This window comes from Pan paniscus, chromosome 4 (assembly GCF_029289425.2).
Source record: "Pan paniscus chromosome 4, NHGRI_mPanPan1-v2.0_pri, whole genome shotgun sequence".
NCBI classification, from domain to species: domain Eukaryota; kingdom Metazoa; phylum Chordata; class Mammalia; order Primates; family Hominidae; genus Pan; species Pan paniscus.
Window position 1 is genome coordinate 157,230,274 of NC_073253.2, and position 17,822 is coordinate 157,248,095.

The 17,822-nt window shown below is 35.6% G+C and overlaps 1 protein-coding gene across 5 annotated transcripts in view; it reads left to right on the plus strand.

Moving 5' to 3' along the window:
• The first annotated feature begins 1,532 nt into the window (after positions 1–1,532).
• GABRG2 (gamma-aminobutyric acid type A receptor subunit gamma2) overlaps positions 1,533–17,822 on the plus strand; it is a 93,544-nt gene continuing 77,254 nt past the window's right edge. Inside the window, exon 1 of one of the 5 annotated variants that reach the window (XM_034960920.3) lies at positions 1,533–1,753. Coding sequence is in view for 4 of the 5 variants with exons in the window: in XM_063604695.1 (XP_063460765.1) it covers positions 7,797–7,903 (107 nt within the window). In the remaining variant the exon portion in view is untranslated. Of the gene's footprint in view, positions 1,754–7,278; positions 7,904–17,822 lie in introns of those variants that run through there. The other 4 variants (XM_063604695.1, XM_063604696.1, XM_003808007.5 and 1 more) reach the window with 4 other exon arrangements.

Genomic DNA, 17,822 nt, shown 5'->3' on the forward strand with positions numbered 1-17,822 from the left:
TTAGTTTTTATGTTTTAATTTCTGTGTTTTTAAATATATCTTTTTTGTATTATTTTTATTGGTACTTTCAGGATTGCCATTTTCATATTTAATGTATCAAAGTCTATTTATAGTTACTATTGTATCACTTCATGAGATAAGCAAGAAACTTAAAACAGTAGAATTTTATTTGTCTCCAACTCCAGAAAATGTTAAGTACAAATTATAGGAGGCTATTATTTTGGACTAAGCTCTTACACTAGGCCCTAACAGACCAGAATAAAAATCAAATTGGAGTAATTTATGCTAAAGTTCCAGATTACCAAACCTAAACTAAGTTGTTATCTGACCTTTAGAGAAATGAGAAGAGACAGATAACAGCCAATTTCTCAAAGAGGCCAATTGAAATCTTCAGGTGACAAGATAATGACATTTTCTCTACTTTAATCTTTACACACACAAAAAGGTAACCAAGGCAGGATGTACTGGCTCATGTCTGTAATTCCAGCACTTTGGGAGGCTTAGGCAAAAGAATTGCTTGAGGCCAGGAGTATGACACCAGTCTGGGCGGCATAGTGAGGCTGTATCTCTTTAAAGAAAAATAAAAATTAGCCAGGTGTGGTGGTGCGTACCTATAGTCCCAGCTACTTGGGAGGCTGAAGTGGGAGGATCAACTGAGCCCAGGAGTTCTAGGCTGCAGTGAGTTATGATTATACCACTACACTGCAGCCTGGACAATAAAGTTAGACCTTGTCTCTAAAAAATAAAACAAAACAAAAGAGTTAGCTTCAAGTAATCTGATGTTAAATAATGTTATTTTTCTATTGTTTTTCCCCCTGTCCCCACCTTACAAGAAAAGTAAACTTTGAAAGGACTACGGACTCATTGTTCACTTCTGCTTCCTTCAGCCCCTCTCTATGAAACCAATCTCTTCTCATTGGAACAGATTCTACTTCATGAAATGAAGCATTGCCTAATTCTAGAATCACAATAAAACCAATTGACATCTTTAAATTCGTTGTAATTTCATCCTGTGGCACTACTTTGTGCTATTGTTAACATATATTTTATATGTGTTATAAACTCAAAAATGCACTGTTACGGTTTTTGCATTAAAAAGTCAGGTGCCTTTTAAAGATATCAAGATAAAATATATCCTCTTTTTCTGTTTTCTCACATATTAACCATTTTCAGTGCTCCTCACTCCTTTTTCTAGATCTGGGTTTCCATCTGGTCTCACTTGCAGCATAAAGAATTTCTGTAGCATTATTTTTAGTTCAGTTTCACTGGTGACAAATTCTCTCAGCCTTCATTTATTTGAAAATGTCTTTATTTTGCTTTTATTTTTGAAGGATTTATTTACTAGATATAGAATTCTATGTATACATTTTATTTCAGCACTTTAAAGTTGTTGTCATCCAAAAAGCCGGCATGGTGGTGCATGCCTGTCATCACTACTACTTGGGAAGCTGAGGCACAATCGCCTGAGCCCTGGAGTTCCAAGCTGTAGTGGGCAATGATTGTGCCTAAGAATAGCCACTGTGCTCCAGCCTGGAAAACATAGCAAGACAAAAAAAGAAAGAGAAAGAAAGAAAAAAAAGAAAGAAAAAGAAAGAAAGAAAGAAGAAAGAAAGAAAGAAAGAAAGAAAGAAAGAAAGAAAGAAAGAAAAGAGAAGAGAAAAGAAGGAAAAGACAGAAAAGAAAGAAAAGAAAAGAAAAGAAAAAGAAGAAAAAAGAAGTTGTCATCCACTATTTCCAGGGCTCACTTGTTTTGGTAAGTCACTATATTATTGGCCTCTCTAGCAATTGTAATGGTTCATGTTTCTCTGGGTACTTTCCAAAATTTCAATGTATCTTTAGTTTCTGGATGTGTGACTATAAAGTCCCTACATGTTGATTTTACAGTGTTGACTCTGCTTTGGGTCTACTAAGCTTCTTGGATCTATATGTTAATATTTTCCAGCAATTTGGGGAAAATTTTGCCCATTATTATGTTGAATATTTTTCTGCTTAATTCTTCCTTTCTTCTCCCTCTACACAACTTCATTAGGATGTTTGATGCTATCTCACAGCCAGTATCTCTTATTTTTGTTTTTCATATTTTTTTAATTGGATAATTTTTATTAATCTGTCTTCAAGTTTTGCTGATCTTTCTTCAACTGCTATTCTGTAATTGCCAACCTGCTATGAAAACTTATGCAGTGACTTGTTCCTTCCAGGCCTTATAAATTTCAGTTCTGCAATTTCTATTTTGCTTAAAAAAAAAACAACATTCCAACCAGTCTCAGTGGCTCAATCCTATAATCCCAGCACTTTGGGAGGCTAAGGCCGGCAGATCACCTGAGGTCAGGGGTTCAAGACCAGCCTGGCCAAGATGATGAAATCCCGTGTCTACTAAAAATACAAAAATTAGCTGGGCATGGTGGCATGCACTAATAGTCCCAGATGCTTGGGAGGCAGAGACAGGAGAATCACTTGAACTTGGAAGGAGAAGGTTACAGTGAGCCAAGATCATGCCACTGCACTCCAGTTTGGGTGACACAGCAAGACTCTGTAGTAATAATAACAATAATAATAATAATAATTTCCATTTATCTGCTGAGATTCACTACTGCTAACTTATTTGACCATAAAAACATCATTACCAAATTTTTCTTTAAGTTCTTTAACTACTTTATAGTGGCTGCTTGAATATCCTTATCTGCCAACTGCAGTATCTGGAACTTCTCAGGTTTTGCCTGTTTCTATTGACTGTATTAAAAAAATACATACCCACATATACAAATATATATGTATATGTATATATATTTATCCTATTATCTTATACTGTTTTGTGACTTTTTTAAACAATGTACAAGACATTTTGTATATCAATGACATTCTGATTTGTTATATTCCTCTGATTGATTCCTGTTGATTTTTATTATCAATATTATGAGTTAAATTATCGATAAATTAATCTTGGGGAGGATTCATTTTATACTCTTTTCAGGTTGGTCAATCTCATTTTCGTCCTTAGAGTAAATCCATTGTTATAGAACAGAGAAAAGTTATGGTCCTTCTAGGGTTTTGAAGGAATGTCAGAGAGGTTTATGAAGACCCCCTCACTTATTGGAATTCAAACTTCAAACTCTGTGTCTCCTGCAGTGAGTGGCAGCTGAAATATTTGCTCAACGTTTTAAGTCTCTCAATTTTTGCTTTCATCTGGACTTCTTGAAGTCTTTTCTCCTTTTCCACACAAAAGCAAACAAAATTTAAGGGAAGTTTACATACAGATGTGAAGTCTTATACTTCTGTCTGTGATTTTCCTGCTCAAGTGAGCAGCTCTGGTAGCCCCAAAGTTTCCTCTTAAACCTCAAGCCAATAAGATTGCTGCCTTCTGCTGATTCTAACCATCCTGCATTTTTGGGATGGAAGGACTTTCTGGATGTTGGACTTTCTGTGCTAAAAACCGGGAAGTTTCCACAGGGGAAAAGCCACAAAATCTTAGATCTCATCCAATTCAATTTATTTATTTATTTATTTATTTATTTATTTAGACAGAGTTTTGCTATTTTCGCCCAGGCTGGAGTGCAATGGCATGATCTCAGCTCACTGCAATCTCCCCCTCCCAGGTTCAAGCGTTGCTCTTGCCTCAGCCTCCCAAGTAGCTGGGACTACAGGCACGCACCACTACGCCCAGCTGATTTTTTGTATTTTTACGAGAGATGGGGTTTCACCATGCTGGCCAGGCTGGTCTTGAACCTCAGGGTATTCGCCCACCTCGGCCTCCCAAAGTGCTGGGATTACAGGCCTGAGCCACCTCACCCAGCCTCAATTTCGTCTCTTATTGGCCATATCGTCACACTTTCTGCCTGCTTTCAGTAGCATCCTACTACTTCACATATTTGCTTATTTAATATTTTGTCCAATAGTAATAATTATTACCTACAAAATGGTCAACTTTGTCACTACCAGAAGTAGAATATAAATAATATATTTTACTTTTCCAAGTAATGAGAGATTTGATATCAACAACCAAACTTGTCCAACTTATAACCTCATAATTCACTTCTGGGTGTAGTAACTATCACAAAAATAGTAGTAATAATACAATGTCAAATTATAAGCAAAAAAAAAAAACTTTATTCATAGAGAATTAACTTGTAAAACAATTTTCCAACATATTGGCAAGGCCTCTTTGGATGAGTGGATTTGGGTGGTAGTTTTCTTCTTTTACTTTCCAATGTTTTTCAAATGTTAGTATAATTAAATAAATACACACACATATACACATATATGCAGCAACTTGGCATACTGAGGATTTTAAACTGAAGGAAATTGAGAAGACCACAGAAGCAAGAAGGTCTTTCTGACCTTCTTCTGCACCCCTTCTCTCCTGAATCAGGCCATGGAAACTATAGAGAATTTCCTTCGCTCCTTTTCCCCTGCAGTGGGCCATAAAACCTAGTTGACCTTCCACTGAAAATAGGTCATAAGGCCCTCAACCAAGGGATGTCCTCCCTGTGCCTGGAGAAAAACAATGTCTTTATCTCTGAAGACACAGAGACATGGAGAAGAATCTGAACTAGCAGGCCTCTCTGAGTTCCCCCGTTTATGCCCTTTAGATCATATTTGTTTTTGTCCAATAATGTTTCTGCACAACTATCCACTTCTTTATTTGATTTAGCATAAAATATATAATTTTCCCTGTTTCTTTTGAGCTTTCATTTCTAAAGGCTCCCATGTCACATAAAATTTGTATGAAGTAAATATTTATGCCTTTCTATTGTTAATCTGTCATTTGTTATAGGGATCTCAGATATAAAATTTGTATCGGATAGGAAAATATATTATATATTTCCTCTATAATATATACATATATACTATGTGCAATGAGAAGGTAGCATCATGTTTATCAAATAAAGGTTACTTTATTGATTATAAGTATAATCTTAAAAAGGGGCAAGAGTATACCTCAAAGTTGATAACAGAAGTAATTACTAGATCTCTTATAAACACCATTGAATATAACACATGTTGTAAAATCTTAGGAAATATATTAAAATACTTTTTTTTCAGACAGCAGTCAGCAAATAAGAAAGATCCACAGAGGCATACTGACACCTACTAGCTATGAATGGCACAATTAAATTTGTACTCAGATACTATAAATAGTAAAATTACCTCTATGGTTTCTCTTAATATGCTGGGCAAAATTCCATCATTCAATAGCTTCTAATTGATAGGGGCCATTATAAGACTGATAAGGGATTAGTATATGAATCAGTTATTTGTGAATGTGACAGCATTCATTTTCACAGCTTCATTATGCTTGACAATAAATAAACTCACTTGAGAAACTTAACACAAAAAAATTGGAAATGTCATGTATGGTAGATATTTTATATAGTCTGCAAAAATTGCAACCTTGTGGCCTGGATGCCTACTTGGTTTGGCCTCCTTTGCATTTTAAAAATTAGAACATTTTATTCTGCAATTCTTATTTCCATTTCTTCTGGCAATTCTGACTGGAACTGAACAGTGGCAGCTCCATTTGGATGGAGTATTGGCACTTCAGTGTGCATGGTTTCCACCACTTTACTGATTCATAAACTGCCAATGTCTTCCATTTATCTCACTTGCTTGGGTTTTGTAGGCACTTAAGTAAATACACACATACACACACACACACATACATCTTAGCCTACAAAAGTGTGATTGAATAATTTCACTAAGAAAATATATACAGCTATAAACAAACTAGGCTCTTTGGAATAAAAATTGTGAACATAAGAAGGGGCATGACATTAGACAGGCATAGTGATGTAGTCCTATAGTCCCAGCTACTTAGGAGGTTGAAGTAGGAGGATTGCTTCAGCCCACGAGTTCGAGGCTGCAGTGAGCTATGATTGTCCCACTGTACTCCAGGCTGGGTAACAGAGCAAGACCTTGTCACTAAATTAAATAAATAAACAAATAAGTAAAAATCAAAGAAGGGGAAAATACCTTCACGGTGCAGCAAAGAACAAGAGCATTATATAAAAAGGGGATTATGTTTGCTCTGCCTCCATTTTAGTCACAATGGAAAGAAGTCAAAACTGCATTTGAACATGGTTTTCATTGGATTTTTGTCTAAATGCCTTAAGAATAACTCTGCCTAAGGCAGAATTATGAAGCCATGCAGGATTCCAGGTGGGTCTGTCAGGCCTTTTTTGCTTCATTGTCAGGATGCATCTCCTCAGCCCATGTGATGGGCAGCAGCCACTGGTAATTCTTTCTGCTCCTTGGATATACTTTAGTGTTAGTGATGGAGTGTGGACCTGATTTTCTCATGTTCTATTCCTATGTCTCCTGGACTCCTTACCCAAGTTCCGTTCCTGGAAGACTTTTTTCTTGCAAGAAAGGCACTTATTTTGAAACAACTCCTTGTCACTTTCCACAAAGGGCTAAGATTTTTCCTCATCACTACTACTGCTTCCTGCATACTTTCAATGTGGTATCTTGACTATAAAGAACCATGAAACACTCCCCCACTTTATTTTTCATGATTAATGAAAGGGATTTCCTCTGTGGTGGATGAACTGGTTTGGCATAAAGGGGGTATCTTCTACATATTAGTATCTATAGTAACATTCTAGGCAAGAAAGAAGCATACTAATACCACTCATCCAACCTAAAAACTTTCGGGATTATTACCAAGAACAAAAAATCAACCCGCCACATGACAAACAGAAATCCCTTTGCATTGTTAAATGACCTCCTGATTATACCCCTCTGCCCACCCTTCCTTCAAAAAACAGCCCTCCTATTTTGTGATGTGTAATCTTTATTCAAGCAGCTATCCCCACGCAATTACATTTGTCAAACTTCAAGCAGTTTTGTGTCTGTGCATTTTCACTGGGGTTGGAGAACTGACAAGGGAGGAATGAATCCTGAGTAGCATAGAATTTCTCCATGTCCTTTAATTCTATCAATGTTTTCTTCTCTCATTCAAATTGAATTCACCAAATCTGTCTGCCTACAGGATGACTTACTGAGACACTCACACCTCCCCCACTGTCTGCTCCCCCAGCTCTAACAATGCAACCATGATTTCTAAGACTGTACGAGTTTAAAATAAGGATTCTTGGCAGATCTGACGACCACAAACCTTCTGTCATTGATGATGTAGCTTCTGGGCTTGCTAAAGCATCTCTTGTCCCCATGAATGCCAGTCCTTGCATGCTGGTGTGTGCAGTAAAGGGTTAAAAAGCTTTGGAAAGACACCACGCATGTGTTAATTCGTGCTGCAGCAGCGTGCATCACTTCCACTTTGACCTCATAGTTAATCTGCGTGATAGTTAATCACACAGAGTCTCTAGTGATTTTTTTCCTATTTATTTTAAATACACACACCACAGGGTTCTGCCCCCTGTAAAAGAAAAAAAAATCAAAACAAACAAATAACCCCAAAGAGATGGACCCAGGGGAGAACGCGTAAGTGTGAGGGGCATGAGTATACACGAGTGTGCGTGTCTTTCCCTCTCCCTTATTTGTCTCCGTATGAGTCTCTCCTTGTACCCTCCCCCTGCCTCGATGATATTACTCCCCCAGACTTGGAAGCCGCTGCCAGAGTGACGCTTTGATGGTATCTGCAAGCGTTTGTGCTGATCTTATCTCTGCCCCCTGAATATTAATTCCCTAATCTGGTAGCAATCCATCTCCCCAGTGAAGGACCTACTAGAGGCAGGTGGGGGGAGCCACCATCAGATCATAAGCATAAGAATAATACAAAGGGGAGGGATTCTTCTGCAACCAAGAGGCAAGAGGCGAGAGAAGGAAAAAAAAAAAAAGCGATGAGTTCGCCAAATATATGGAGCACAGGAAGCTCAGTCTACTCGACTCCTGTATTTTCACAGAAAATGACGGTGTGGATTCTGCTCCTGCTGTCGCTCTACCCTGGGTAAGATGTGCCCTTTTTGGCGTCGTTTTGTTCTGAAGAGGTGGGGGGAAGGTGTGGGGAGGGGTAACTCGGGAGACCACCCAGATTTAAAACACTCTCCTAGGATGTGAGGCTTTACAATTTAGGGGAGAGCGAATATATGGGGCGGGGACTGGAGGGAGGAAAGTGGAAGGTCACTTTCGTTAATGTATTCATTTATTGGATTTTATTTTATTTTTTGTTTGGTTTTAGAGTGGAAAAGGTAACCTCATAAAGACTAAATATTTAGGGAGTAGCATTTTGACATTATTGCAATCTGATGTCGGAGTGGGCTGTGCTGATACACGCCGGCATTTGAGGCCGTGTTGCAAGCATTTTGGGTGGGGGTCTGATGGAGAAATTTACAAATGGGTCCTGGCGCACACCGGAGAGATATGTGTGAGGGAGTTGGGGGGAGGGGCGGCGGGCGGCCCTGTTCCTGTGTACTAAGGCATCGCATGCTTCTGCACCTGGCATTCTTAAGGTCAGTCAGCCAGGTTTTGCATCCAGTCCCATTGACCCAACAGCCAACTACCCGTGTGCAAACATGGTTCAGCACCAGGGACAGCAGTCCTGGTGAGGGCCAAAGGGATAGAGGCTTGTCTAACCTGATAGAACGTCTCTAAATATACTCGGGGCATCCACAGAGTCAGAGAGAAGGCCAATGAAGCCACGGGGCACTAATGAAATATAGAGATCCTGATCTGATTACCTCTACTCCCTCCTTGATATGGGAAGGGGACTATTGGGCATAGGGTGGAGAACGTAGTTAAATGATGGCATAGGGGAATATACGTGTGGAAAAGAGTTGGCCTTGCTGCAGTGTTGGAAAATATGCTGAACCAGGTGAATGTGATGCCAAAATCGTGAAGTACACATTAATGTTTTAAAACCTTGCTGCACTGAATAGAAAAAAGAGGTAAGGCTGGAGACTGGACTCCTGAAAACCCTGAGAATGTGTATGCCCTGAAGTGCCTAGCATTTAAATTTACTTGAACTTTCCTGAGCTAAGAGTATTAGAGGAGCAACCATCCATGCAGCCTAGCTGACTATTCGTCTACCTACCTAAGCACCTCCCCCGCTCTCCAAGCTTTCTAACTAGGACCAAAGCCATGTTAGAGGTCCACTATTTACATTACTTGCATTCTTCTATACTTTCATTTTGAAATAAAGTTCTATAAATATACCTCTCATATCCTACCAATATAAAGAAAGACACAAACAAAAACTAGCTATAGAAAATATCAAGACAGTGCCCTAACATTTTTTTGTGGGTCGACAATCTTACATGGTAGTTGTAACAAAAGCAGCTGAAAAGGATGGAGGTTAAACTAGTTTTTAAAAAAATTATTGAAACTAGGCAACTTCTCTGGCCCCCTCTTCTGTAAGATGGGTAATAAGACAGATAGATTTATGATAAAGAGACCCAGGCAAAACAAAGAGTGAAAGCCTCACTTTGGAGTTTCTAAACAGAGAGAGGGTCTGCTTAACTCTTCCAGCACTTTTTGTACCTTACTAATTTACTATAAAAATAGAATGTATTTTCACTAGGATTATAACATTTCAGTAGCTTTCTCAGAATATGAGAGGGCCTTTTACTGGAAACAGTCTTATATGTAATACAATTTGGTGAAATCCTGAAAAAAGTAATTTTTTGATTCAAAATTTGAACTCATTTTTATACTTAAGGTTGTGGATAGCTATTAATTTGTTTCAGAAATTAGAAAACAGTTACTTACTAAAAGAAAATATCTTTCCCCTATTTCTACCATTAATGAAACCTGTGGATTAAAATCTAGACAAGACACAAGGGAATGTCTTTCTTTTTGACTCGTCTCCATCTTAGTAAACAGTTGTCTAACTTAATAGATAAAATATTATGTGTTTTCTCTCCAGTAACCCTATTTTAACCTAAACATGTTTAACTTTACTATAGTTTATAAGAAAATAGTATTTAAGATGTCTTCTTGTTGCCACAGCCCCACCTTTTCCATTTCAATGTCTTATACAAAGTAAATTTGATGATACATTTTAATTTTCAATTTGTAACAGACTATCTTAGATGAGTTTTTTAAAAGAGCTCTATAAATATGAGCTATCTGTAATGGAAACTCCCAAAAGTGGTAATTTTTACATTCTCTCATAGTGACAGAGAATGGAGTCATTGCTGTTTGGTGCAGAGAATGTGATCAGAGTTTCAGTCTGCTGCAATCCCATAAAAAAAGTCATTTGAATCGTTGAGTAGGACTGGAGGTAAATAGAAGCTCTGATTTATAAAGTTGATCCTGAGGAAGGACAATAAATAACTGGGAAATATTTGAGACATGAGGAGCTCATAGGAAATGGTACTTATGAAATAATACTTTTGTGGTAGACAGTAGTAGCAGAACCACCTAGAAAGTTAAAGATAAATACAAAAAAATTGGTTTTCTATTTATGTAACTCAAAAGATTGTTTTCGCCCTCATTAAGTGACAAAATTTATTAGTCTATGTCTTTACAAAAGTGGAACAAAGAGAAAAATAAAGCATCGTAGTGAGAATATTAATAACTAATATCTCTTCTTATAAGTGAAATAGTTAATTTCTGAAACCCAAAATTTTTGAAACATTCACATAGCTTGTGCTGTCATAAAAAATAACCTGGGGAACTTACTAAAATGGAGATTCCTACACTATACACTGAATGCTTTTGAATCATTATGTCTGGGGAGAAAAGGAATATTCAACAGGAATATTTTCAACAAGTACCCTAGACCTCACTTTGAAGAAAAGTGGTCTATACTTTGCTGATTTCCAAAAGTTTATCATCATATTTAATATTTAAAGGTGTTTTGATTATTCATACTTTATTATTCAGTTGGGCAGAATGAATCAATTTAACATCAATAATCTTTTATTTGTATGTAAATCATTGAGAATATTATACATATAACAAAGCACAAGGAATAGTATAAAGAATACACCAACATTAGTTATAAGAAGATATTGGCTCCAAAAAAATAAAACATATATACACATATAAATGTGTATGTGATTATATTGAAAAACTATATATATATACCACATATATATGCATAGAGATTTTAAAACAAATCTTATAACTTTATAAACTTTTTCAGTGTAATTTTATTCCATCTCAGAGTAAAAATACCCTAAAGGGAAAAAAAATATATAGAAAAACATAAAAAATAATTTAGAGTAAATAAGAATAACTGAAACATAAAATGTTTTTATTTTATTAGAATAAAACAAGATTTTGTAATATACTTAGAGTGACAAATAATTATTTTTCAAGGATAAATTGAGCAGAAATAAAATGGACTGAATTTTTGATGATCTGTCTAAACTTTACTTTTAAGTGCTCATTCTGAATTTTTAAAAAGAAAATACAGTTAATGGTTTATACATATTTTCTATTTTTATCTGTTGCCTAAACAAAGATGCTTTTGATGATGTTTCTTATGAGCTGCTAAAGTGTTTGTATTCCATAATTTTATTTTACATGTTTCTTTAACTGGCTAGGACTATGCATGTAGAAAAAAATATTTTGATTCTTCAATATACCCTTATTTGTTTACAGAATTAATCTCTACAGACAAGCTTGTTATTCCCTATCTTTCTAAATGCCCCATCTGGTATCCACTAGAAAAATCTTTATTTCCTCAGCGTACTAAATTGCTTTAGTTGTAGACAAAACACTTCAAATAGTCTATCCTGAGGTAGACTGGGTAGACTATTTGAATGGTAGGGACTCTACCTTTCAAATTCAAAAGGTTACCCTGAGGCCATTAACCTGAAAAAAAAAATAAAGAAAAACAGAACGTAAATACTCATCACCCAGTATTTCCCAGAACCCAGTCGCCCACTACTACCTAAACAAAACACCTGAATTGTAGGCAGAAGTTGAAAATTGGCTTGTAATTTAAATAATGAGTTACATAAATGTCTCTTTCACGTCCTAGATTCATTTAGATCAGGTAATTTCCTCAAAATAATTGATTTAAAGCATATATATTTTAATGATAGAGGTCTCTGTTCTATACTTCAAAAAATTGTTTCATTCCAAGGATTTCCGTTCAAATTGGAAGGAAGTTAAGACTAATTTTAGATACTGTATCTCTTTGCTATAAATATTATGTTACTAGGGTCCTGGCTACCTCTCTACTACAATTTCCCAGCCATTCCAAGACAGGCTTTTCAGTTTAGGTACAAGTAGGCTTTACTGGAATTATACATACTTATTGTTCTCCAAACACTTCTGCCAAATTGGCTGATTAAGAAGATTGAATTATAACTAAAAGTTATAATCAGAGTAGTTTGGAGATTGTTTGACCACTATGGGTGTCAGCACAATTCAAATGCTTAAAGATTCATGATTTCAATTGAGATGAATATTCCAGATGTGATACTTTATTCAGGTAGACATGCAGAAGACAATACGTCTTTCTGCTGCCAGGGGATCAGACACCTATGTGACCTCTTCAAAGCCAGAAACCAAATAGCCATAAGATAATATCAATTTTATGCCCTGCTTGTGTCATGTTATACATACACGCTGAATCAAATAATACACACACACACAAACACACATACACAGACACAATCCTGTGACTCCGCAAAGTATTTATCATCAACCACATTTGAGAGACTAGGAAAACAAGATTATAGATAGATTAAATGACTTACTTAAACACAATAGATAATTAGAAGCAACATACTATAATAAGTATGAATGTGGATATAAGTAAACATGTATACATATATAATGATGTTTATATATGTGTATACATATGAATCATAACAACTCGGGTTTTTAGATCTGTCAATATTATCTTATGTGTTTTTATAATCAGTTTGGGGTCTCAATCCATCAATAGTGTTCCTAGAAGTGTAATAGGTAGACTGGATTATCTATAAGTTATTTACTAGTTTTAATATTCATGATTCTCTCATTCTGTCTTCAGTTAATAGAATCTACAACAGATAGTTTACATCCATTCAGCCCACTGAATAAATCAAAATGTCGAATCTATAGAAGGACATGGTTTAAGATACTCAGTCTCCACCAATAACATCACTATTACATTATGTTTTATTGTTTTGATTGAAAGGTCTAGACAGAAATGCTTAGCAGCAGTCTGAAATTAGGTTTTTTTTTTAACTTAAGAGCATATTAAATGGAATTATTTAGAGCTGAACAAATATTATGTTTAGAATATATATTTCCTCATTGTTTGTGTCTATGTAAGTAAAGCATAGTTTAATCTGCACTTAATTATTCATCCAGAAACTTAACTATAGCATGTCATTCCATTTTTAAAGAGGAGATCTTGCTTTTTATTGAGCAAATCTATAGGAAACTTGCTCAATGTTGTCCTCCAGTTTTCTTACAAAAATTCTTAGAAAAGTGGAAGACAAAAGTGAAGCAACGATACTCAATATTAAAGTAGAAATAATATTACAACTTCATATTTGGATATGTATAGTTTTAATATATAGATATTCAAAGATGACATATTTTTAATCACCCCAATCATACTAGCAACTGGTTAATCAATGTTACTATGTGGTAACAACAGAAAAGCTCTTATGTTTTAATTTCTAGAGTAATAAGAAGCTATAATTTCTAGAAAGTAATAGGGATTTTACAGTTTTACAGAAACATTTGCATTCACAGTTTTATTCTCTCAGTAGACTCATGAATTAGATGAAAAAGATAATATTTTCTTCTGACAACTGTAGAAAATGAGATATTGAGAGATTAAGGAACTTCTTCAAGGATCTTTTACTATTGGCTGTAGAACAGAGTTAAAACCCCCTCCTTGAATTCATAGCGCAATACATCACATTGCACAAGTATAGTCACCCCCTGGCTTTTTTTATCTAAATGTAAGAAAATACTTTGGTTGTTTAGAGATGTAAAAGTCCTCTCTAACTTGCATTACTAGGGACGGTTATTTCCCATTCATTTGTCCCCCATACTAGAGAATAAATTTCCTTTAAAAAATGAAATAAAAAGCTCCTTTTAAGTTACACATTAGTGGTTTAGGGTAAAAATAAAACTTAACTCTAAATCATATTAATCCCTACAGTATTATGATATAAGAGCACAAACTATGGCAATAATTCTATATTATTATAAAAATCATTGTATAACTCTCCATAGATAAAATACCATGTAAATGCTAAATAAGTAGCACTGATACAACACTCTCCACCCATTCATAAAGAAAACCATGTAAGTACCAAACAACATAATCGCGGAGAAAACAAGGGTTGTTTTAAAGCAAAGATCCTTTGTTATAATTGAAACCCTGCCATGAACCCAAGTGTTGCTGTAAAGCCAAAGTCTACCTAGTAAGACAAATATACAGTGTGTATTTGCTTAAATACATCTAAAGAAATTGCAGAACTTACTGTATATTTATATAAATAAAATGGCAAAAACAAGCTGAATATAATATGTCATTATAATCTTGATAGGAAAAAATGATTGATGCTTTCACGTGTTCTTTTTTTGTTGGTTATCAGTTCTTTTTTATAAATTGCTTTTGAAAACACACTTGAGATACATAATTGAGGAAAGTAACTCTAAACATAAAAGTAGAAATTAATGTATAATTTCTTAATTAATTTATGAAACGAATATCATTTGAGCCAATTCTGGGATTTTTGCATTATAGAGAATACAGGCCAAATTTCCCCAGGAATTTTCTAACCACTCTTGTTTAGAGAATGCTAAGAGGTTGTAAAAGTTTTTGTGTTTGTAGTAGAGATAAGAATTGGCCTCTTAGTCTTTTTTTATGGTGGACATTTAAGAGTGAATTACCTGATTTCCATAGGCAGAAGTGGAGCTACCTCCCACTATGGTAGGAGATAAGTAATTGAACAGTTCCTTCTATTGCTAAGCAAATAACCCTCTTCCACAAGTACTCCTCTGTCATTTAATCCTTAAACTTCTATCACCTAGCTGCGAGGAGGGGGAAGGAAAGAAAAGGCACTGAGAGCTGTTTTACTAATCTTTTATAGAAAGTTCTATTCCTTCTTAGCAGTGTACCACATCTATATTAAATGAGAATATGATGTTTGTCATCTTCTTTTCTCAGTATCGGGAAATTAGTCATGATAACATAGGGAAAATTTTGTATAATATTGTGTTGCCTGTGCAATGTGTTTCACATATCCACTGATTAACTCACCTTTTTGAAGTTTTTGCTCAGATCTCACCTTCTCAATAAAGCCTGCACCTACCACTCAGAGTAATATTGCAAACTCCACTCCACCCTGTACTCCTAAGTCCTCTAATCCTCTCTGCTTTACTTTGCCCTAGTACTTACTTATAGCCTTTAGTAATTAATCAGAAAAAAAATGTTATTTATTGGTTTATTCTTTTTACTTTTTTATTTTCTATCTCTCTCAGCTAGAAGCCAGGGCCCACAACAGAAGAGATGCCATTGATACAACTCACCTTTCATAGCATGCCTAGCCTCTAACGGATGTTCAATAATTATATGCTTAATTAAGTAATAAAAATTGCACTCATTTCCTCCCAAATTTTATTCTTTTCCTAAAAAGGATATATTTTCAACTTTTTTTTACAGTATCTCACTGTAAGTCAGCATATATGGCTGTCAGGAAAAAAAAAATAAAAGAAAATGAACAAACAAACCGTTTCCACAGCATAGTATACTTGTTAATAGCATAAGCTCTTCAGACACACTTGATCAGGGTTCGGTCTGATGACACTCAGTCAACCAGTTTCACTCTGTCTTTTCATATTAAAAAAGGAAGATTTGGGAAGCTGAGGCAGGAGGATCGCTTGTGCCCAGGCATTCCAAACTGGCCTGGGCAACATGGTGTGACCCTATTTCAAGAAAAAAAAAAAAAAATTAACTGGGTGTGGTAGTGCACGCCTGTGGTCCTAGCTTCTTGGGAGGCTAATTCAGGAGGATCACTTCAGCCCAGGAGTTCAAGTCTGCAGTGAGCCATGTTTGCACCACTGTACTCAAGCCTGGGTGACAGAGTGAGACCCCGTCTCAAATAAAAAGGAAGATAATAATTTTTCTTAAGTTTATTTTGAGTAGGAATTGATATAATACATATTAAGGGGCACATAGTTAGTGACCTTTACGTGGTGTTATTTTTGTTACTCTTATTGTTATTGTTTTTTGTTATTAATACAGGACATTATTTATCCCCTGATATATCACCAGAGGCACAAGTAGGCTCCCCATCCCTGCTAAACTCTGAACTTTGTGGGAGTGTAGAAGAGGGACTTTTTTAAATACAACTTTTCTAATTCTTCAGTTTCCTGCTTTGACTTGCATGAGATAAACAAATTGGGTAGAGGTCCCTGAATTTTGAGAATGCCTGTGTAAACATTGAACTTAATAATATCTCTAACAATGTGAAATAGCTTCTGTTTAAATGAGAAAATACATCCTGTCATACAAGACTCCTTCCTGAAGATAATTTTGTTACTGTATGTAAAGAAGGATATTTTCCCAAAGACATTGTAAAACATTATCCCTGAGTTGCTAGGCAAATTTATTCAACTCATTATTCAGAGCAAACTCAGGTTGCTACTCTTAATGGTCAGGTCTATATTGGACAGCATGAAGTGGAAGCAGTGGTTGTGGAATCTGGAGAGTAATGAGGAAGGAAACAATCTAAGCTGGTATTTTGCTATTCAGGGTCATGACTAACTTTTCATTTTTCTTTGTGCTTCATACATCTGATCATATAACAAAATTCAACATCATCTGTCACCTGGGTCACTACAACACTGCCCAAAATACCTTTCTGAATATGTTTTTGCTACCTTCCAATTCACTCACCACATAATAGACTTTTCCCCTGCAACTATTTTTAAATAAAGACATAATATAGATTCAATAAATTATTCAGAATTTAATATACAGTTAGATGAAGTGTTTTCCAAATGTATGCAGTATTATAACAACTACCCCTGTGTGTGTGTGTGTGTGTGTGTGATGTTTCTATCACATCAGTATATTTTATTGTGCTTCTTTAATAATCATCATTCTTCCTCTCTCCAATCCCTGCTTGCCCCTGGTAGCCTCTTTTCCAATTTCTTTCACCATAGATTATATTTTTCTGTTGCACAACTTCATAATAATGAAATTAACAATGTGCTTTACCTTTTTAACCCAGCTTCTTTTGCTCAACATAATATTTCTGAGATATAATACTTATGCATATGAGTTCTTATTATTATGAATTCCATGGTATGAATTACAGTGCATTTACCCAGTATCCCCTTGATGCTTCTAGTTTTAGGCTAATTGAAAACAAACTGTCATGAATGTTATTGTACAAGTGTTGCTGTAGGCATCTGTTATTATTCTTGATGAAATGTCTAGGATGTAGCATAGATGTATTTTATTATAAGAAACTTAGCAAAACACTATTTCAGTGTATGACAGTTTAAGTTACTTTAAGTCATTGCAACCTTACATATCATCTGTCTTTGCATTAGTTATCTATGTCTACATTACCAGTTATCCAAAAGTTAGCAGTTTAAAATAAGAAACATGTCTTATTTTGCAGTGTCTGAGGAGCAGGAATCCAATAATGGGTAGCTTGGTAATTGCAGTTTAGGATCTCTCATAAGATTGCAGTCAAGTTGTTTAGCAGGGTCCTGGCCATCTTAAGGTGCTAGAAAATCAACTTTCATGCTCACTCCAGTGTGGCTATTAAAAGGAAGTTCCCGTTTCTTGTCTTTTGAGCTCTACATGGGGTTGGAGAGTTGGAGAGAGGAGACAGAGAGGATTGGGGGAGGAAAGAAGGAGGGAGGAAGGGAGTGGGAGAGAGGGCTTTCAAGATGAAAGCCATAGTCTTTACAAGAAAGTGTCAAAAATTATACACCATCGCTTCTGT